Source organism: Manis pentadactyla, chromosome 1, assembly GCF_030020395.1.
Source record: "Manis pentadactyla isolate mManPen7 chromosome 1, mManPen7.hap1, whole genome shotgun sequence".
NCBI classification, from domain to species: Eukaryota; Metazoa; Chordata; class Mammalia; order Pholidota; family Manidae; genus Manis; species Manis pentadactyla.
Window position 1 is genome coordinate 236,151,928 of NC_080019.1, and position 21,900 is coordinate 236,173,827.

Below are 21,900 nucleotides of genomic sequence, written 5' to 3' on the forward strand. Positions count from 1 at the left end.
CCGCCCGGTGCCAAGTCACACACTGCGCCCCTGCCCCTTGCTGTGCCCACACACGCCCTGTCTCCCACCCTCAAGAGCGGCAGGGCAGTTGCCCAGGCTGCCGAGGCTCAGCAGCTTCCTGCGCAGGGAGTGCGGGGCTGCTGCTCCGCACCCAGGGTGTCTGTGGCCCTCCGCTCCCTCCAGGGGAGGAAGCGACACACCCTCTGCCCTCTCTGAAAATGGCTGTGAGACTGTGTTGTGTGGAAGAAATAATTTTCCAAACACAAGAGAAAAGGTGCGCTCTCTTTGTGGGGGGCACTTCCCAGGGAAACACTGTTGAAAGAGCTGTAGGCCGCTTCCTAATGGGCCCAAGAGGGGCGCGTGAGCACTGGCAGTAGCCCACATGCGGTGCCTCAGGGCCGCCCAAAGGGCCACGTGCAGCTGGGCACCAGGGCGTAGGTGTGGGCCGGGGCCTGGGCTGCGCACTGCCAGGGCCCGGCTTCGCTGTCTTTGCGCAGGTCAGCCTTAGTTTACAGCTCTGTTGAAGGATGAGGGAGTATTTCAAGATTAGATGTTTACCCACTGAAAACAGATTAAGGCTTACTGTTGAAATAAAAGCAACTTTAGGAATAATGGGGGAACTCTTGCCCATTCAGAATTGTTTTGTGGTGATTTTAGATGATGTGGCTGCAGGAATGACAAGAGGGGTTGGTACAGCCAGGTTTCTGTCCCTAGGAGCACGTGGCCTGCCAGGAGGCTCCCTGCACATGGCACCTTCACAGTACCTGTTTCTCGGGTAATTTTTCCTGTTCAGTCTAAACTTTAGTATATGATTCTTTGGAATTAAAAAAAACAAAAGTAAGAGTGTTCAGAGACTGGTAATGAAACTGAAAACTTTTAGCTCGTATTAGTTCTTTTGTATTTGAGGTTCCATTTAAATGAATTTAAGGTCTAAAAATAGATGGCTTGAGTTTTTCTCAGTCCAAGCTCTGAAATCTGCCTCAAATTTGTTAGCAAGTTTTAAGATGGGATAGCCACAAGATAATCGTTTGTGAAGACCATGACTGATGGTGTGGAAATTTGGATAAACCAGTGGCTGGACAATTATTGTCCAGTTTGCAGTGCTATAATTAAGCACTTCTGTTTTTTGAGGCATCCAGTACTTTTAAAGATAAGTAAAATTATTATTAGAGGAGGATTTTCTTCCTACTGTAAATACACGTATTTATCACCTTTAGTCATGTTCTTGATGGCTCTTTTGGACAAGATTATTGAGGCTCTTTTGTTTGGTGACCCTGTGATCGTTAACAGGGCAGGTGGTTTATCTTCCTTCGCCAGACCAGGGGTCATTGCCCAACTAATGGGCTGACTTCTCAGCTCGCAGAAGAAAAGCCCCATGTGCTTGGTGGTGTTTCAGGGTTTCTTCTTGTGATCTCGGAGGATGGTTTTAATGCATCCCAAAGTCTGTAAGTGGTGCACAGTCTGGTAGATGAATGGCAACTGAAATGCTAATGAAGGAGGGTGGGATTTGGTGTCCCTAAAACGACTGGGCATCAGTGGCCTTGGAGATCTGTTTTTACATTTGTCTTTATTTTTGTAAGTTGGCTGAGGAGTTTTAGCAGTTTGCTTTTATGGCATAATGAAGAATGTATCTGGCCTTTGTCCCAGATTCCTGGCACAGAGCTTCTAAAATTTAGAATTTCCCAAGTTTAGGAGTGTGTTGTCATTTATGAACCCTTTGGAGAACACCTGCGTTTATGTTAATGAGCTGATTCAGGATGGGGCCTGGTCATCTGAAGTCATTTGAGTATTGGGGCTTTGAGCCAGTCTGACCTCTGTAAAAAGAAGGGGGCTGGACAGGCGGAGAAAGACAAGTATCAAATGATTTCACTCATCTGTGGAGTATAAGGACAAAGAAAAACTGAAGGAACAAAACAGCAGCAGACTCACAGAACCCAAGAATGGACTAACAGTTACCAAAGGGAAAGGGACTGGGGAGGATGGGTGAGAAGGGAGGGATAAGGGGAAAAAGGGGCATTATGATTAGCGCACATAATGTGGTGGAGGGCACGGGGAAGGCTGTACAACACAAAGACAAGTAGTGACTCTGTAGCATCTTACTACACTGATGGACAGTGACTGTAATGGGACATGGGATGGGGACTTGATAATGGGGAGTCTAGTAACCACAATGTTGCTCATATAATTGTATATTAATGATAAATTAATAAATAATAATAGGTAGGTAGGTAGGTAGATGATAGATAGATACATAGATATAGATAGATGGATAATAGATAGATAGATGATAAGAAGAAAACAAATCCTACCATTTGCAACAACATGGATGGAGCTAGAGTATTATGCTCAGTGAAATAAGCCAGGCGGAGAAAGACAAGTACCAAATGATTTCACTCATATGTGGAGCATAAGAACAAAGCAAAAACTCAAGGAACAAAAACAGCAGCAGACTCACAGAACCCAAAAATGGACTAACAGTTACCAAAGGGAAAGGGACTGGGGAGAGTGGGTGCGAAGGAGGGATAAGGGGGAAAAGGGACATTACGATTGGCACACATAATGTAGTGGGGGGGATACAGGGAAGGCAGTACAACACAGAGAAGACAAGTAGTGATTCTATAGCATCTTACTACGCTGATGGACAGTGACTGTAATGGGGTATGTGGGGGGGACTTGATAATGGGGGGAGTCTAGTAACCACAATTTTGCCCATGTAATTATATATTAATGATACCAAAAAAAAAGGAGAAGCATCATAAATGCATTCTCTTCAAATTGGCAAACTATCACAATTGTTATATACCTTGTTAATTAAACTCTCCTAAAACAAAAAACAAAAACAAAACAATAAGAAGGCGCCTAGAAACTGAGTTAAAGCATGTGGCCCATGATTCAGTCAGCCATGTTCATGGAGTGGAGCTTCAGGAAGAACTTTGAGCACCAAAGCTTGGTGGAGCTGCCTGGTGGGTGAACACATTTAAGTGGTGGGAGGGTGATGCCCCTGATTCTGTGAGGAGACGGGGTGGAAACTCTGTGTTCAGGATCCTACAGACCTTCCCTCTGAGTTTCTTCCTTTGGCTGGTCCTGGTTTGCATCCTTTACTATAAAACCTAAGTATAGCCCTTCCCAGAGTTCTTTGAATTATTCTAGCAAACCAAACCCAGGAGTTGTAGGACCCTCTGAATTTGTAGCCAGTTGGTCAGAAATGGGGTGGCCTGGGGACCCCCAAAGTGCAATTGTGAGGGCAATCTAATTGGGAACCAAGTCTTTTAACTGTGGAGTCTGATGATAGTCTGGGTGGCCAGCATCACAACTGTACTGAAATACACCAGTTGGTGTTAGAATGGTCTTATATTCTTAATGTAATTCCACTGAAGTTGGTAGCCAGATGTGAGATGAGAGAAGCTGTTTCCCAGGAAGTGACAGGCTTTCCGTCCTTTACTTCTGGAGTAGTAGGGAGGAACCTGTCCGGTGCACTGATGGTCTGTGCCAGACAGAGGTGGCGGGAAAGGCCACATCCCCGCTTGGAGGCACGTGCTTCCACCGAGGACGCCTGTGCTGTGGCCGAGGAGTGCTCAGCCCTTGGAATGCAGCCGTCTCCTCTGAGTCTTAACTTTGGGGCAGCATTGGGAACAGATCTTTCAGGCAGTGGGTATTTTGGGAGCAGAAAGGTGTTGAGCCTACTAGTGTATGGGGGGTGGAGGGTTGGGGGTGGTAATGGTTGTTCAGGGTAAGTGGCTGTATCTCCTGGCTGCATGTGTGTTAGGACAGTGCTTTGCAAACTGGGGTAAACAAACTGCCTGTACCAGCTTCACTCTGCCCCCCGTTGTCCCCTCCTTCCTCCCAGAAATGTTTTTTTTTTAATGGGAAATGTCTGTTATTGACAGTGGGAAGAATACTGAAATAACCCCCATCTACCCATCACCCAACTTCATTGACTCGTGGCAGATGAGATGAGGGCCCTGCTCTTACCTACAGTGTTGCCAGTTTCCCTTGGGGAATACTTACCCGTGCATTTGCCCTGCTGACTTTAAGTTGCCACCCACACAGTTTCACTGAACAAGGAGCTGGGAAAAGATTCTCAGAATCTGCCCTCCTGACCTGGCGCAAGTTTAGCGCTGGTTCACGAGTCATTCCCACTCAAACCACCCTCCTCCCAGATTATCAAAAAAAATTCCAGAAATAATTTTATCCATAAGTATTTAAGTTTATATCTCTAAGGACTAGTTTTAAAAATATACCCACAAAACTTTTATTACATCTAAAATAATTAATAAAAATTTCTTAGTATCAAACATTCAGTCTGTGTTCAAACTTCCACACACATCTCCGAATAAGCCTCACAGGCTGTATTTGGGTGCTTTCTCTCTTAAGCCCCTTCTAATCTTTAGGATATCCCCCACCCACTCCCGTCTTTTCCTTTGAAGCTTATTTGTAGAGGAAAGTTTATTTTCACAGTCTGGAGTTTGCTGACTGCACCCCGTGATGTGTGCATCGAAGTCCCCGCCCCTGCTCGTCCTCTGAAGGACTGGTCAGCAGCTCGCAGGGCTCCGGGGTCAGCAACCCAAGCGTCACCTGGAATCGTGAGCGCTACAGTGAGACTGTGGGCCTCGCTCCGGCCCGTTGGGTCGGAACTACTGAGGATGGCCTGTAGCCTGTGTTTTAATTAGTTTAACAAGGATTTAACTGTATCTGATGCTTTGGTCCATTACGTTTTGTTTTGTTTTTTTAGATAATTATTTTTTATTGAAGGGTAGTTGACGCACAGTATTACATTACATTAGTTTCAAGTGTACAACACAGTGATAAAACATTTATATACATAATTCTAGGTTTCAGCTATCACCCTACCAAGCTGTTACAATATCTTGACTATATTCCTTATGCTATACATTACATCCCGGTTACTTATTTATTTTACCATTGGAAGTCTGTCCTTTTTTTTTTTTTTTTGTGAGGGCATCTCTCATATTTATTGAGCAAATGGTTGTTAACAACAATAAAATTCTGTATAGGGGAGTCAATGCTCAATGCACAATCATTAATCCACCCCAAGCCTAATTTTCGTCAGTCTCCAATCTTCTGAGGCATAACAAACAAGTTCTTACATGGAGAACAAATTCTTACATAATGAGTAAGTTACATAGTGAACAGTACAAGGGCAGTCATCACAGAAACTTTCGGTTTTGCTCATGCATTATGAACTATAAACAGTCAGTTCAAATATGAATACTCATTTGGTTTTTATACTTGATTTATATGTGGATACCACATTTCTCTCTTTATTATTATTATTTTTAATAAAATGCTGAAGTGGTAGGTAGATACAAGATAAAGGTAGAAAACATAGTTTAGTGTTGTAAGAGAGCAAATGTAGATGATCAGGTGTGTGCCTGTAGACTATGTGTTAATCCAAGCTAGATGAGGGCAATAAAACATCCACGTATGCAGAAGATTTCTCTCAGAACAGGGGGGGTGAGGTTCTAAGCCTCACCTCTGTTGATCCCCAATTTCTCACCTGATGACCCCCCTACAACTGTGCCTGTCTTAGGTTGTTCCTCCCTTGAGGAATCTTACCCGTCTCTGGCTAACCAGTCATCTTCCGGGGCCATACAGGGAAATGTTAAGTTGGTAAGTGAGAGAGAAGCCTTACTGTTTGAAATGGTTAGCTTTTTATTTCTTTGCATATTTATGCCCTGTAGCTTCTATGCCCAGCATTTGTCTTGAGGTATCTTTACCACTTGGAAGAATTATGATACTCGGTAAATTTGATATGAGGCACGAATTCTATTTAAGGGTTGTAATTAGGAAGGAAGAAGAAAAGCTATAGAAGTAGCAGGCGGGAGAAAACCTGGGAAGATTGATTATTTCTTTGACATATCTTCTTGTAGAGTAACTTCAGCATGTATAGGTTTTAAGCTACTACTTAAATTGCGCACACACATTAACATAATAGGAGTATAGTTACATAACCAAAGCTTACCTGTAATTACCAGCCATCTCCAGTGAAACCAAGAAAACCAGTTAGGCACCTTAGGCATTTGTGAAAAGTTATCTATGATATGGTGGATATTGTCCAACTGAACTTGAACAGTCTGAGAGAAATCAGACAAATTAAAACAACGCATTCCTGGGGAATGTTCACATCCCTTATGTTCTTTTAACAGTAAATAGTCTGTAGTTGTAAGATTTTGGAGCACTACAATTTGCACTTCTCCTAATTCTTGGTTGAGTTCCAACAGTATAGATCCAGTCAAATTTGTTTTTTCACTGTATGCACAGGCCAGCTTAGATATCTCCTCCTTCATTCCCATGGCAAGTCCAGGAGCTGGTGGGATGAGTGCATCTACAGCTGTAGCAGTGCGTGGATCTTTGTTGGGGTTTTTTGATGATCATCTTCTGGCATGAGTCTTCCCGAGAGTGCTGATGTTGGAAGTTCTCTTTCATATCGTATCTTAGTTCATTTTCGGGGTAGCCAAATTAGGCTTTGATCCTCTGTATAAACACAAACAGACCCTTTGCCTACACTTTTATATGTCCTTTATATCATTGTGTAGAACTCATTAGAGGTCACCACATAGGAACTGCATTTTTTTTTAATCATTAATCTACACTTACATGACGAATACTTTGTTTACTAGGCTCTCCCCTATACCAGGTCCCCCCTATATACTCCTTTACAGTCACTGTCCATCAGCGTAGCAACCTGTTGTAGAATCACTACTTGTCTTCTCTGTGTTGTACAGCCCTCCCCTTTTTCCCACCCCGCTATGGATGCTAATCTTAATACCCCCCTACTTCTCCCCCCCTTCTCCCTCCCTACCCACCCATCCTCCCCAGTCCCTTTCCCTTTGGTACCTGTTAGTCCATTCTTGAGTTCTGTGATTCTGCTGCTGTTTTGTTCCTTAAGTTTTTCCTTTGTTCTTATACTCCATAGATGAGTGAAATCATTTGGTATTTCTCTTTCTCCGCTTGGCTTGTTTCACTGAGCATAATACCCTCCAGCTCCATCCATGTTGCTGCAAATGGTTGGATTTGCCCTTTTCTTATGGCTGAGTAGTATTCCATTGTGTATATGTACCACATCTTCTTTATCCATTCATCTATCGATGGACATTTAGGTTGCTTCCAATTCTTGGCTATTGTAAATAGTGCTGCGATAAACATAGGGGTGCACTGATCTTTCTCATACTTGATTGCTGCATTCTTAGGGTAAATTCCTAGGAGTGCAATTCCTGGGTCAAATGGTAAGTCTGTTTTGAGCATTTTGATGTACCTCCGTACTGCTTTCCACAATGGTTGAACTAACTTACATTCCCACCAGCAGTGTAGGAGGGTTCCCCTTTCTCCACAGCCTCGCCAACATTTGTTGTTGTTTGTCTTTTGGATGGCAGCCATCCTTACTGGTGTGAGGTGATACCTCATTGTAGTTTTAATTTGCATTTCTCTGATAATTAGCGATGTGGAGCATCTTTTCATGTGTCTGTTGGCCATCTGTATTTCTTTTTTGGAGAACTGTCTGTTCAGTTCCTCTGCCCATTTTTTAATTGGGTTATTTGTTTTTTGTTTGTTGAGGCATGTGAGCTCTTTATATATTCTGGACGTCAAGCCTTTATCAGATGTGTCATTTTCAAATATATTCTCCCATACTGTAGGGATCCTTTTTGTTCTATTGATGGTGTCTTTTGCTGTACAGAAGCTTTTCAGCTTAATATAGTCCCACTTACTCATTTTTGCTGTTGTTTTCCTTGCCCGGGGAGATATGTTCAAGAAGAGGTCACTCATGTTTATGTCTAAGAGGTTTGTGCCTATGTTTTCTTCCAAGAGTTTAATGGTTTCATGGCTTACATTCAGGTCTTTGATCCATTTTGAGTTTACTTTTGTATATGGGGTTAGACAATGGTCCAGTTTCATTCTCCTACATGTAGCTGTCCAGTTTTGCCAGCACCACCTGTTGAAGAGACTGTCATTTCACCATTGTATGTCCATGGCTCCTTTATCAAATATTAATTGACCATATATGTCTGGGTTAATGTCTGGATTCTCTAGTCTGTTCCATTGGTCTGTGGCTCTGCTCTTGTGCCAGTACCAAATTGTCTTGATTACTATGGCTTTATAGTAGAGCTTGAAGTTGGGGAGTGAGATGCCCCCTACTTTATTCTTCTTTCTCAGGATTGCTTTGGCTATTCGGGGTCTTTGGTGTTTCCATATGAATTTTTGAATTATTTGTTCCAGTTCATTGAAGAATGTTGCTGGTAGTTTCATAGGGATTGCATCAAATCTGTATATTGCTTTGGGCAGGATGGCCATTTTGATGATATTAATTCTTCCTAGCCACGAGCAAGGGATGAGTTTCCACCTGTTAGTGTCCCCTTTAATTTCTCTTAAGAGTGACTTGTAGTTTTCAGAGTATAAGTCTTTCACTTCTTTGGTTAGGTTTATTTTTAGGTATTTTATTTTTTTTGATGCAATTGTGAATGGAGTTGTTTTCCTGATTTCTCTTTCTGTTGGTTCATTGTAAGTATATAGGAAAGCCACAGATTTCTGTGTGTTGATTTTGTATCCTGCAACTTTGCTGTATTCCGATATCAGTTCTAGTAGTTTTGGGGTGGAGTCTTTAGGGTTTTTTATGTACAGTATCATGTCATCTGCAAATAGTGACAGTTTAACTTCTTCTTTAACAATCTGGATTCCTTGTATTTCTTTGTTTTGTCTGATTGCCGTGGCTAGGACCTCCAGTACTAAGTTGAGTAACAGTGGAGAGAGTGGGCATCCCTGTCTAGTTCCCGATCTCAGAGGAAATGCTTTCAGCTTCTCACTGTTCAATATAATGTTGGCTGTGGGTTTATCATAGATGGCCTTTATTATGTTGAGGTACTTGCCCTCTATTCCCATTTTGCTGAGAGTTTTTATCATGAATGGATGTTGAACTTTGTCAAATGCTTTTTCAGCATCTATGGAGATAATCATGTGGTTTTTGTCTTTCTTTTTGTTGATGTGGTGGATGATGTTGATGGACTTTCAAATGTTGTACCATCCTTGCATCCCTGGGATGAATCCCACTTGGTCATGGTGTATGATCTTTTTGATGTATTTTTGAATTCGGTTTGCTAATATTTTGTTGAGTATTTTTGCATCTACGTTCATCAGGGATATTGGTCTGTAGTTTTCTTTTTTGGTGGGGTCTTTGCCTGGTTTTGGTATTAGGGTGATGTTAGCTTCGTAGAATGAGTTTGGGAGTATCCCCTCCTCCTCTATTTTTTGGAAAACTTTAAGGAGAGTGGGTATTATGTCTTCCCTGTATGTCTGATAAAATTCCGAGGTAAATCCATCTGGCCCGGGGGTTTTGTTCTTTGGTAGATTTTTGATTACCGCTTCAATTTCAGTGCTGGTAATTGGTCTGTTTAGATTTTCTGTTTCTTCCTGGGTCAATCTTGGAAGGTTATATTTTTCTAGGAAGTTGTCCATTTCTCCTAGGTTTCCCAGCTTGTTAGCATATAGGTTTTCATAGTATTCTCCAATAATTCTTTGCATTTCCGTGGGGTCCGTCATGATTTTTCCTTTCTCGTTTCTGATACTGTTGATTTGTGTTGACTCTCTTTTCTTCTTAATAAGTCTGGCTAGAGGCTTATCGATTTTGTTTATTTTCTCGAAGAACCAGCTCTTGGTTTCATTGATTTTTGCTATTGTTTTATTCTTCTCAATTTTATTTATTTCTTCTCTGATCTTTATTATGTCCCTCCTTCTGCTGACCTTAGGCCTCATCTGTTCTTCTTTTTCCAATTTCGATAATTGTGACATTAGACCATTCATTTGGGATTGCTCTTCCTTTTTTAAATATGCTTGGATTGCTATATACTTTCCTCTTAAGACTGCTTTTGCTGTGTCCCACAGAAGTTGGGGCTTAGTGTTGTTGTTGTCATTTGTTTCCATATATTGCTGGATCTCCATTTTGATTTGGTCATTAATCCATTGATTATTTAGGAGCGTGTTGTTAAGCCTCCATGTGTTTGTGAGCCTCTTTGCTTTCTTTGTACAGTTTATTTCTAGTTTTATGCCTTTGTGGTCTGAAAAGTTGGTTGGTAGGATTTCAATCTTTTGGAATTTTCTGAGGCTCTTTTTGTGGCCTAGTATGTGGTCTATTCTGGAGAATGTTCCATGTGCACTTGAGAAGAATGTATATCCCGCTGCTTTTGGATGTAGAGTTCTATAGATGTCTATTAGGTCCATCTGCTCTACTGTGTTGTTCAGCGCTTCCGTGTCCTTACTTATTTTCTGCCCAGTGGATCTATCCTTTGGGGTGAGTGGTGTGTTGAAGTCTCCTAGAATGAATGCATTGCAGTCTATATCCCCCTTTAGTTCTGTTAGTATTTGTTTCACATATGCTGGTGCTCCTGTGTTGGGTGCATATATATTTAGAATGGTTATATCCTCTTGTTTGACTGAGCCCTTTATCATTATGTAGTGTCCTTCTTTATCTCTTGTTACTTTCTTTGTTTTGAAGTCTATTTTGTCTGATATTAGTACTGCAACCCCTGCTTTCTTCTCACTGTTGTTTGCTTGAAATATGTTTTTCCATCCCTTGACTTTTAGTCTGTACATGTCTTTGGGTTTGAGGTGAGTTTCTTGTAAGCAGCATATAGATGGGTCTTGCTTTTTTATCCATTCTGTTACTCTGTGTCTTTTGATTGGTGCATTCAATCCATTAACATTTAGGGTGACTATTGAAAGATATGTACTTATTGCCATTGCCGGCTTTAAATTCGTGGTTACCAAAGGTTCAAGGTTAGCCTCTTTAGTATCTTACTGCCTAACTTAGCTCGCTTATTGAGCTGTTATATACACTGTCTGGAGATTCTTTTCTTCTCTCCCTTCTTGTTCCTCCTCCTTGATTCTTCATATGTTGGGTGTTTTGTGCTGTGCTCTTTCTAGGAGTGCTCCCATCTAGAGCAGTCCCTGTAAGATGTTCTGTAGAGGTGGTTTGTGGAAAGCAAATTCCCTCCGCTTTTGTTTGTCTGGGAATTGTTTAATCCCACCGTCATATTTGAATGATAGTCGTGCTGGATACAGTATCCTTGGTTCAAGGCCCTTCTGTTTCATTGTATTAAATATATCATGCCATTCTCTTCTGGCCTGTAGGGTTTCTGTTGAGAAATCTGATGTTAGCCTGATGGGTTTCCCTTTATAGGTGACCTTTTTCTCTCTAGCTGCCTTTAACACTCTTTCCTTGTCCTTGATCTTTGCCATTTTAATTATTATGTGTCTTGGTGTTGTCCTTCTTGGATCCTTTCTCTTGGGGGTTCTGTGTATTTCCGTGGTCTGCTCGATTATTTCCTCCCCCAGTTTGGGGAAGTTTTCAGCAATTATTTCTTCTAAGATACTTTCCATCTCTTTTCCTCTCTCTTCTTCTTCTGGGACCCCTATAATACGGATATTGTTCCTTTTGGATTGGTCACACAGTTCTCTTAATATTGTTTCATTCCTGGAGATCCTTTTGTCTCTCTCTATGTCAGCTTCTATGCGTTCCTGTTCTCTGATTTCAATTCCATCAATGGCCTCTTGCATTCTATCCATTCTGCTTATAAACCCTTCCAGAGTTTGTTTCATTTCTGCGATCTCCTTTTTGGCATCTGTGATCTCCCTCCGGACTTCATCCCATTTCTCTTGCGTATTTCTCTGCATCTCTGTCAGCATGTTTATGATTCTTATTTTGAATTCTTTGTCAGGAAGACTGGTTAGGTCTGTCTCCTTCTCTGGTGTTGTCTCTGTGATCTTTGTCGGCCTGTAACTTTGCCTTTTCATGGTGATAGGAATAGTTTGCAGAGCTGGGACGAGTGACGGCTGGAAGGACTTCCTTTCTTGTTGGTTTGTGGCCCTCCTCTCCTGGGAGAACAGCGGCCTCTAGTGGCTTGTGCTGCGCAGCTGCGCGCAGACAGGGTTTCTGCTTCCTGCCCGGCTGCTATGGAGTTAATCTCCGCTGTTGCTGTGGGCGTGGCCTGGCTCGGGCAGCTGCTCCAAAGTGGTGGAGTCGCGTTGGAGCAGGAGCTGCTGGGAGGCTATTTATCTCAGTAAGGGGCCTCCCTGCTCCCTGCAGCCCAGGGGTTAGGGTGCCCAGAGATCCCCAGATTCCCTACCTCTGGATTAAGTGACCCGCCCTGCCCCCTTAAGACTTCCAAAAAGCACCCGCCAGAACAAAACAACGACCACAAAAAAAAAAGAAAAAAGAAAAAAGAAAAAAAAATTAAAAAAAAAAAAAAATTTTTTTTTAATTAAAAAAAAATAAGGTGGTCGCTCGTTTGTCTTTATTCTCCGGTGCCAGCCTCGGGCCTCTGCTCACCGGTCTTGCTGCCCTGTTTCCCTAGTATTGGGGTCCCTATCCCTTTAAGACTTCCAAAAAGCGCTCGCCAAAACAGGAAAAAAGCAAAAAAAAAAAAAGAAAATGGTCGCGCGCTTTTCTTATGTCCTCCGACACCCGGCCTCCAGTGCCCGCTCACTGTTCTTGCTGCCCTGTTTTCCTAATATCGAGCGCCCTGCGCTCTGGCCCGGATGGCGGGGGCTGGGTGCTCGGCAGCCCTGGGCTCCGTCTCCCTCCCGCTCTGCCTGCTCTTCTCCCGCCGGGAGCTGGGGGGGAGGGGCGCTCGGCTCCCGCGGGGCCGGGGCTTGTATCTTACCCCCTTCGCGAGGCGCTGGGTTCTCTCAGGTGCGGATGTGGTCTGGATATTGTCCTGTGTCCTCTGGTCTTTATTCTAGGAAGGGTTGTCTTTGTTAAATTTTCATAGATATATGTTGTTTTGGGAGGAGATTTCCGCTGCTCTACTCACGCCGCCATCTTCCGCCCCTCTCCAGGCTGATCTTTTAAGAGGTCCATTACGTTTTGTACTTATTATGCTCATATTAACTCATCTGTGTGTACTGGGAGTCTCCTCAAGTTTTGTCCTAATTCCTTTGACATGATCCTCCTGGTCTCATAATGTCCTTGATCTCTGATAGATTTTCTCATCTTATTCCATGTTTAGCTCCAGACCCGGAAGCAGCAGTTCCTTCAAGAAGCCCTGTTTCCCTTTAGGCAAAATGGTAGAGACCCCATCTGGGTGGCAGGAGGGCTCATTTCCACCAGGATGGTCCCAATGCCAATTCCAACTTGGGGCTGTGCTGCTTTTACCCAACCTAATGTAAATCCCTTCTTGGGTGCCAGAAAATGCCGACATTCAGTAGCAGTAACATAGGCACGCATTTTCCTTATCTCATAATGCCCACATGCCAGCCTTAGAATCCTAAGACTAATAGTACGATTACTGAAAACTGTTAAAAAACTTTCTTGCATTCTTGTGACCTTCGGGCAGCGCGCACCGGGACGCCCAGTGGGGCCACTCGAAATGGCTGCGGCTCTTCTCCCGCTCAGTCTGCAGTGAGTTTGCTGTGTGTTCCGGGGGTCGCTTTTTCAGATTTGATTTTATATTTATGCAAATATTCTTTTACATGGCTCAAACTCAGATCTACATAATAAGGCATATTCAGAGAGCCTGGCTTCCACCCTTGCAGACTCCACTTGGCTCCCTCCTTCCCCCAGTGCCGTGGTTTTCTTCAGCCTTGGGAGCTTTTAAGAAATACTGATGCTCAGACTCCACATTGAGGCAATCAGTTCACAATTTGGGAGGGAAATTAGAAGACAGTAAGACCCAGGCCTCAGTATTTTTCACAGGTTTCCCGCTGGTTCTTATGGATACCCAAGGTTAAAAACTGCTGACATGGTTTATTCTAATACCATATTGTACCACTAAAACACACACACACGGGATACACCGATTTTGATTCCTTCCTCCCTTTCTTAGAGCCTGGGAAGCGCATGACCGCACCCCTCACCAACACCTTGACCCAGGGCCGCCCTGCCACCTGCTGCGGTCGGACATTGTCAACACGGTAGACAGCATGGGGCTTAAGCAAAAAAGTGACGCTTTTTCTTCTAAAATATATTTGAAAAACATAAAAGGAACTCTAAACATACTTATGTAATTCTGAAAGTCAAGAATCCTGGGTTATTGTGAACACACGACAGGAGGTGTGCATCTTATTGCAGGATTCAGGTTTACTAACCAGCGTGGGTGTCATTTCCATTTAATCACTGTCTTATGTTCCAACTATAACACGTGACATTTTGTGTAAGGAAGCGGGAATGGCTCGCTTTTTCCAATCTGCTGTTTGGGGGAAGGTGGAAGCTGAGCGGGCCCTGGGGCAGCCGGGTGACGCTGCCCTGTGCCCTGCACCAGGAACGATCCTCAGGGCCTGGGTGGTTTGTATTCCCTGAGTGGGAGCCTCCGGCCCTGCCTGGCCGCGCTCCGTGCCCCTCTGATGTGGCCCCCAGGCCCCACTGCTCCCTGCTTCTGACTTGCCAGTCTGTTCCTATACTCTGGGCCCTGGCACGTGTTCTCCTCTGCCCATGAGGTGTGGACTGCACTGGGCATGACCCACCATTACTGCCCCTGGATTTAGGAGGTCGTGGGAAGTAGCTTAAGCCATCTGGTGGGAGAGGAAGGTGGCACTGCCCTCAAGGTGGGCACCTGGAGGAGCCCAGCTGTGCTGATAGTCGGTTCTCTTCCGGACTGGCTAAGTCCCCTGTCCAGCCTGCAGCGCTCCGTCCCAGCCTGCGCTTAGCCAGCAGTGGCAGTGTGGGTCAGGAGAGGGCAGGGGCCTTGTGTCAGGCCCTTCTGCCCTGGGCTGATCCTCTGCGCAGGCTCCCTTCTGCCCACAGGGCAGCGCCCCTCCTGTCTGCCCCCAGCCAGTTCATGACATAGCGGCAAAGCTCTGGCAAAGTGTTGTAGATGGGGACTGGGGTACAGAGGTCTCACCACCTATCTGGTGTGTGGTGCTGGGGGGCCCAGGCTGGCCCCCGGATGCCCCTGCTGCTCTGCAGGCACTCAGCCAGGGCTTACACGGTGCAGCAACCACAGCGCACAACCCATGGGCCTCAAGCCCAGGCCTCCCTTCAGGGCGGGACTTCAGTGCCACCAAAGGTGGTCTCCGCCGCCTCCTCCCTGCCTCTGCCCTCTGCTCGGCTCCCATCAGGATGTGGACCACTGAGCCCAGTCCTCCGCTGCGTGTCTGTCTCTGGGGGCCTTGCTGCCGTCATCTCTCTGTGGCATGTATGCCCCATGAAGGGGCCTCCGGGGCTCCCCAGTGCCTGTAGTACTTCCTCATCCCATCGGAGGGCGAGCTGTCTGTCCTCAGACGGAACATTCCAGGGAGGACCTTGCTCAGCGTGGTTGGCCAGGTACTGTGGTGGGACAAGTTACCGGGCTGTGCCAGGAGGACCACGTGCCCTATGCTATGGCCAAGGCGGGCTGCGGGGCAGGGTTGGGAGGGGAGCCCCACAGGACTTCAGGCTGGCAGAGGCCGCTTCTAAGCCTGACTCCAGTTCTTCAGGGCACTAGGGCATGAAGGAGGGGAGCGGGTGCTGCCTTCAGCCTCTCAGCGCCCAGCACTGGATGGGGGCACAGCTGTGGGCCACGGGATTCCTCCCGAGAGAGTGGGGGGTATGATGTACAGGATATTGCTGTGGCTCTGCAGCTAAGCAGTGGCCCATAATCAGGCACCAGTGGAGTGTCCCCCAAATATGGAACAGCACTGTATTTAAGCACAGCTCTGCCTCCCCAGAGTTGTCCAGTTTGGATGAGTCAGGTGTGCGCGGCTGCCTCCCGGCTGCATGACCGGTTTGAGGGCAGTTCTCTGAGTCTCAGGCTCAGCTACAAAATGGGGCAGTGTCACCATCACACACCGTGTGCGTGAGGCGCATGGCATGGTGTTTGTATAGACGGAGCCAAAAAATGACAACTCGCACAAATGTTTGAATGGGACACGAGGAAATAGCAGCTGTGACAAAATGTGAAGCAGTCTTTTAAAGATGCACAATTGTGATAAAAAGGAGACCGGACTGCTGTCTGACACTTGATGTCACAGCGCCTTGCTGGCAGCCTGGGGCACTGGCAGAGGGCTTCCTCGAGTTCCTGAGGTCAAGGTCGGTTCTGAAGCTGGAACACACACCTGCCTTCTAATGATAGAGCAGCTTCTGTCACTCAAGCACAAGCAGACGCTCCTCCCCAGCCTTCAGGCTCTCAGTCAGCAGGCTGCCTCCTGCTGGAAAGGCTGCCTGGCGGCTGGGGAGGGGGGGGGCAGGGATGTGGGGAGAGCAGGAGGTGCCTGCGTGGGGCGGGGCAGCTGCAGGAGCAGGGACTGGGTGCCCCCCCTGCGCGGCCCTGTCCCGATGTCCCGGGCAGCTATGCTTGGGGAATGGGAAACAACGCCCCTCCTGAACTGCACTCATGTACTGGGAGCACTAAGAGTCTTCCAGCTCTTGAGTAGCACAGCACCTCAACGCTACTGTTTTCAGAAGAAACAAAAATGTGAAATGGAATATATATATATATAAGCTGATCTCAGTCTCTCACAGAAACATGCTAGCACTTCTGAATGTCTGAGGATTTTAGAGATGGAGAGGTGAAACGTCAACAATTTTCTTCATCTCCTGGAAGACCTGTCAACATTCAGGATTAAGTATTTACAAAACACATAGCTTGAAATTAGAAAATAAAAATGGACTAGGAGCTTTGCACTGTAGACTGGGCTGTGCCCTAGAGTGCTGGAGAACTACCCACATGAAGGCCACGGCTGCCTGGGGCTCCCTGGCTCTGTGATAGTCCCCATGTGTCCCGTTTGCTCCCTTGGGTGCCCCGCACACCTACCTCCTGGGACTGTGCAGGGGCAGACAGAACAAGACATTGCACAATGTTTAAAAGCAGCAAGAAGGCCAGACACTTAAAGATTCAATGTATATCTTTCTTTAAAGAAATTGGAAAACGAGTTCCTATTTGCCTTATAAGTGGGTCAGGACCCTGAAGTCAGTTGGGTCCCTGCTCACCGCTGCTTCACTGTTCACACTTCTGGTAACGTCCCTCTGTCTTACCTGCCTTTGCTCAGGATCTGCAGTGAGGCTCATAGCAGCTGCCTACACCGCATAAAACCTGGTGGAGACTGTGGTTTGTCAATCCCCAAAGCACTGAGGCCCTCTTTCCCAACTCTCTACTCAGATGGACTTTTGTCCTCTAAATCCAGGATCCAAAAAAGGTACCCATTCCTTCCCAGGTGGAATCATACCTCAGCCTCGTCTCCTGTCTGTATGTGTGCTGGACTATGTGTGGTGTTATGTCCAGTTTGATCACTGTGACTAACAGATTAGACAAGTTTTTGCTGTCTGTAAAAGACAAGTTCTCAGAGTTAGAAAATCTTAGTATATTACAGAGCTAAAGTTTTTAAAGTTTAAACAGAACATGAGTCTTCAAATAAAACATGGTTTTCAAATACTTTTCATAGTTGCCTGTAACCCCAAATGAATAAAGGGTGTGGTGATTATTTTCTTCCTATTGTACCTCAGCCCTACTGAGTCTTGGCCTTGTTATACTCTAGGATGTGTTGGCCCATCGGCTGTTACCTCAGTCAGGTCAGCTGTGTTCAGTAAATGTACGGGGTTGTGCAGCTGTCACCCCACAGAGGCCCCTGTGCCCATTTGCAGCCACTCTTGGTCCCGCCCCAGCCCCAGACAACCACTCACCTACGCCTGGCTCTCTAGCTTTGCTTTTCTGGGGCATTTTATGTAATTAGTATCGTATAATATGTGGTCTTTTGAGCCCGACTTCTTTCACATAGCATGATTTTTTAAAAACAGATGAGATTCACACAGCACACAACGAACCAGTGTGGCAGTGTGCCCCAGGGCACCGAGTGCGTCCCCAGGCTCTGTGCACACTCCCGGTTTCTCCGGGGCCACCCACGGCTTTACTTTACTTCAGCAATGTTTTGTAGTTTTCAGCGCACAACTCTTTCGCCTCTTTAGTTGTTTTTTTCCCTAAACACTCGATTCTTTTGCTGCTGTGAACGGGCTTTCTAAAGCATTCCCTTGGGGCTGCTCACTGTGGTCATGTGGGAGTTCAGCTCGGGTGTTCTGTGTTCGTTTCGTGTCCTGCAACTTTGCCGTCTTCACTTACGAGGTCTGACAATTGTTTGTGGACTCCTTTAGGTTCGCTACATGTGAGATCATGTCATTCTGCAAACAGAAGACTTGACTTCTCCCGCTCCGATTCGGGTTTCATTTCTTCCTGCCTGACGGCTCTGTCTGAAGCTTTCAGAAGTAGGTCAAGTAGCAGTAGCAAAAGCAGGCATCCTACCCCGTTCCTTGGCTCCGCGGGTGGTCACAGAGGCCCCCGCCGTGCGGGGCGCCCCCTCTACCCCCAGCTCGTCTCCAGCATGGAGCGTGGCGGCTGTTGGAGGTGCTTTCTTGGCATCACCACGTTATCAAGGTGGTGGTGTAGGCCCCCTTCCTGCTGTTAGGAAGGTGCCCACTGCTTGAGCCGCCCTTGCGTTCCTGGGGTAAACCCCACTCGGTCATGGGGCATGATCCCTCGAATACATTGCTGGGCTTGGTGCACTGTCACCTTTCTGAGGACTTTTGTGTCTGTATTCAAAATAAGATATGATCTTTTCCTGTTGTGCCTCTGGCTTAGTATCAGGGCAGTGCTGACCTCATAAAATGAGTTAGGAAGGGTCCCCCTCTCCAGCTCTTTTGGAAGCGTTTGGGAAAGGTTAATTCTTTAAATGTTCAGTAGAATTTACTGTGAAGACCCCTAGGCTTTTCTTTGTTAGGAAGTTCTGGGTTACCAGTTCCGTCTCCTTACTTGCTTGTAGGTCTGCTGAGGTTTTCTGTTTGTTGAGTCAGTTCTGGAAGCTGTGTTTTTGTAGGGGTTTGCCTGCCTTGTCCAGGTGTCCCAGTTGGCACACACTTCGTATGATGCTTTTATAGTCCTTGTTTCTGTACGTTGGGTTGTCATGTCTCTACTTGTGGTTTTGATTTTAGTAATTGGAATCTTTTTTTCTTAGGTCTAGCCAGCAGTTCTTTGCTTTTGTTGATCTTTTCAAAAGACCAACTTTAAGCTTCATCAACTTTTGGTATTTTTCTGTGCTCTGTTTTATAGTTTCTGTCCACTCGGTTTGCTCTTTATTTTTCCTACTTCCTTAAGCAATCAGGTTATTTGAGGTCTTTCTCCTTTTTAAATGCAGGCATCTGCGGCCGTGCACCTCCCTCCCGGCTGCTGTCGGGGCTCCCGTGAGTCGGTGCGCCAGGCCCTTGCCTTCACTCCTCTCGAGGCGCTAGCTTCCCTTGCGATTTACATCTATACATTTCAGTCAATATTGTTGTGGTAGGATGTTGATAGTGCTGTTTTACAATGATTTTTTTCCGGCATTTTATTGTGTTATGTTCCAAGAAAGGGTGCCATGCATTATAATCTTTAATCTCAGTAACTGCATTTTTCTTTCCTCTAAATTTTGTTTTTTTCCAAATCTCCCTGGTTGTTTTAGTTGTATCTTATTCTCTTTTTTTATGCTTTTGATTCCTTCTTTTTTGTCTTTGATTTTATTTTATAATAGTTGTGCAATCTTGATATCTAACCCTTTGTTGGAGGTGTCCCGATAGCACCCGTGCTGAGCTGCTTCATGTGTTCTGTGACCCTAGGTTGTACGCTGATGTGTGTGTGGTAGGGCCTGAAGGCCCGGATGGAGGGCTGCACACTCCCCGTCCGCCTGAGCTGCAGGCATGTGTTTGGAGTGATCAGTGGAGCCGTGCACACGCCTCAGGCGGGACAGCAGCTCCAGGAGTCGGGGAGCTGTGTGCCACGGACACCCCCAGAGCTCTGCTGCAGCACATGGCGCGGCCTAGGCCCCTGCCTCTAGTTGTCGGACTGAATTCACCGTCTTTCTGTGATGCCAGACGGTCTCATTTTGACTAATCCGCTCTTCCACGGAGGAGGTGGCAGGGGACAGTCGCGGGCACGCCGTGTTGGCAATGCCCGCCCCCTCGAGCCCCCACCTGCTCATCGCCCTGGCCCGACCCTGAACAGGTGCGCGGGCAGGTGGACCTCGTCCCGTCGCGCCCCCGCCTGGGGCTGTGCTCCTTCCAGAAGCCTCCTTCAGTTGGGCTTGGCTCTCTGCGCCACCTTCATTTTTCTTAAAACTAATCCTCAACTTTCCCTATTTTGGAGGATGAGACGGTATATTATATATATTTTTTCCACTATTAAAAATAATCAGATTAAGGTTTGACTGTAAAAAAACAAAACGAAGGACTTACTGAAATGACAGAGTCCAGTAGTGAGAATTTAGATGATCCTCACACAGAAGGAATGATAGCTGAAAAGTAGGGAAAAACTGGCAAAGGGAAAACTTTCGTATTTTCTTTTTTTCAACCTGAAGTCATGTGGTGCCGTTTTTCATGCGCACATTGCCCTTGGGCATGAGAAAACCCACCCACGTTGGGAGCAGTGTGATTTAATGGTAACTTATTTCTCATTAGGTGTAATACTCATTCAGTTATTTTAAAATGAAATGTAAATACTACTATCTAGCAGGTCTTGGAATTATCTTTAAAGAATATTAAAGAAGAAAATTTAACTAGTATTTGATGTCATAACATGACCAGTAAATTCAGCTGTCTTCGTACTCATGTGGCGGACACAAATCAGATGCCATGTGGATGTGAGCAGAAATAAAATTGCCACCTGGAGGACACTGAGGTTATAAAGAGCTCGTTTACAAAGAGATACGTTATTCTCTACATAGTCTTCATACAATTGCACAGAATGGCTGTTCGTGCAGATTATGACCGAGTATGAACTGACCCAGGTTTGGCATTGAGGTGCTTAGTACTATTGTCAAAGATCTTGGCGAAAGGGGAGCAAAAAAACGGTGTCACGTGATATAATGATGCCTAAATGTTGCTTCTTTGTCTTGCAGTTCCAATTCCAAAAAGGTTTGATCGGCGAGTATCAGGTATGTGTCCACTTTTACTACCAAAATGCTGCTTTACTATAGGGTTAGCTTAGACAAAAATAAACCTATCTTTGCAATAAAAAGACAAGTTATTATAGCTTTACAGGGCGTACTGAAAACTACCCATGATTCCTCCATTCTGTTTCATTTTAAGTTCTGAGTATACAGGTACATATTTTCTTATGGCCATAGTCAGTCTGATCAGTGTGTGTAGCTTCAGAGGTGAGCTGCCCCTCCTCGCACAGCCCTTCGCTTGCAGTGTGCTGGGTCTGAGAAACTGTGCCTCCCGAGTTCTGAGTTGGGGCAGAGCAGGTCCTCCACGTCTGGCGACGACACATCAACTGAAAAGAGTTCATAAAGTCCTCAAAGGCGGCCTTCTTGAAGTAGTCGTAAATCAGTCTTGATTGTCTTTGGATTGGAAGTGTTAATCTGATTCTGTTAGCTAAAGCACTTCAACCAAAAAGAACCCCTTTCACTCATCGAATACATGTTAAAGCGTCACAGTACGTTCATCGGAAGTCTGTCCGTCGATGTCATGCCACCTTGGCAGGGAGTCTCTGACCCCCTGCTCGAGGCAGCTGTGCCCCTGCCCGGCCTCTTAGGGCTGACATGCTGCAGTGTCCCCGCACACTGACTCTGCACTCTTCCCTTCACATCTCCTTCACGGAATTCGGCAGTTTTCCACCCATAGCTGCCTTCAGCTGAAATATTACTAAGTGCTGCTTAAACTAACACAGAAACCTTGTGTCACAGACTCAAATTCGTATGTTGAGCCCCCGACCCCCAGTGTGACTGTATTTGGAAATAGAGAGGCATTATGGTTAAATGAGGTTGTAAGAGTAGTGGGGCCCTAGTCTGGTAGGACTGGTGTCCTTACAAGAGACAAAAAGACCCCAGAGACCTCCCCACACACAGTCACAGAGGAAAGGCCAGTGTCTGCAGGCCAGAGAGAGGCCTCACAGAACAACCCTGAGGGCACCCTGTCTGGGACCGGCAGCCGCCCCAGCTATGTGACATAAGCATCTGTTG

The 21,900-nt window shown here is 45.8% G+C and overlaps 1 protein-coding gene across 1 annotated transcript in view; it reads left to right on the forward strand.

Moving 5' to 3' along the window:
* IP6K2 (inositol hexakisphosphate kinase 2) overlaps positions 1–21,900 on the forward strand; it is a 96,742-nt gene that overhangs the window by 14,586 nt on the left and 60,256 nt on the right. The window contains 1 exon segment of the mRNA XM_036877981.2: positions 20,836–20,871. Coding sequence (XP_036733876.2) covers positions 20,836–20,871 — 36 coding nt within the window.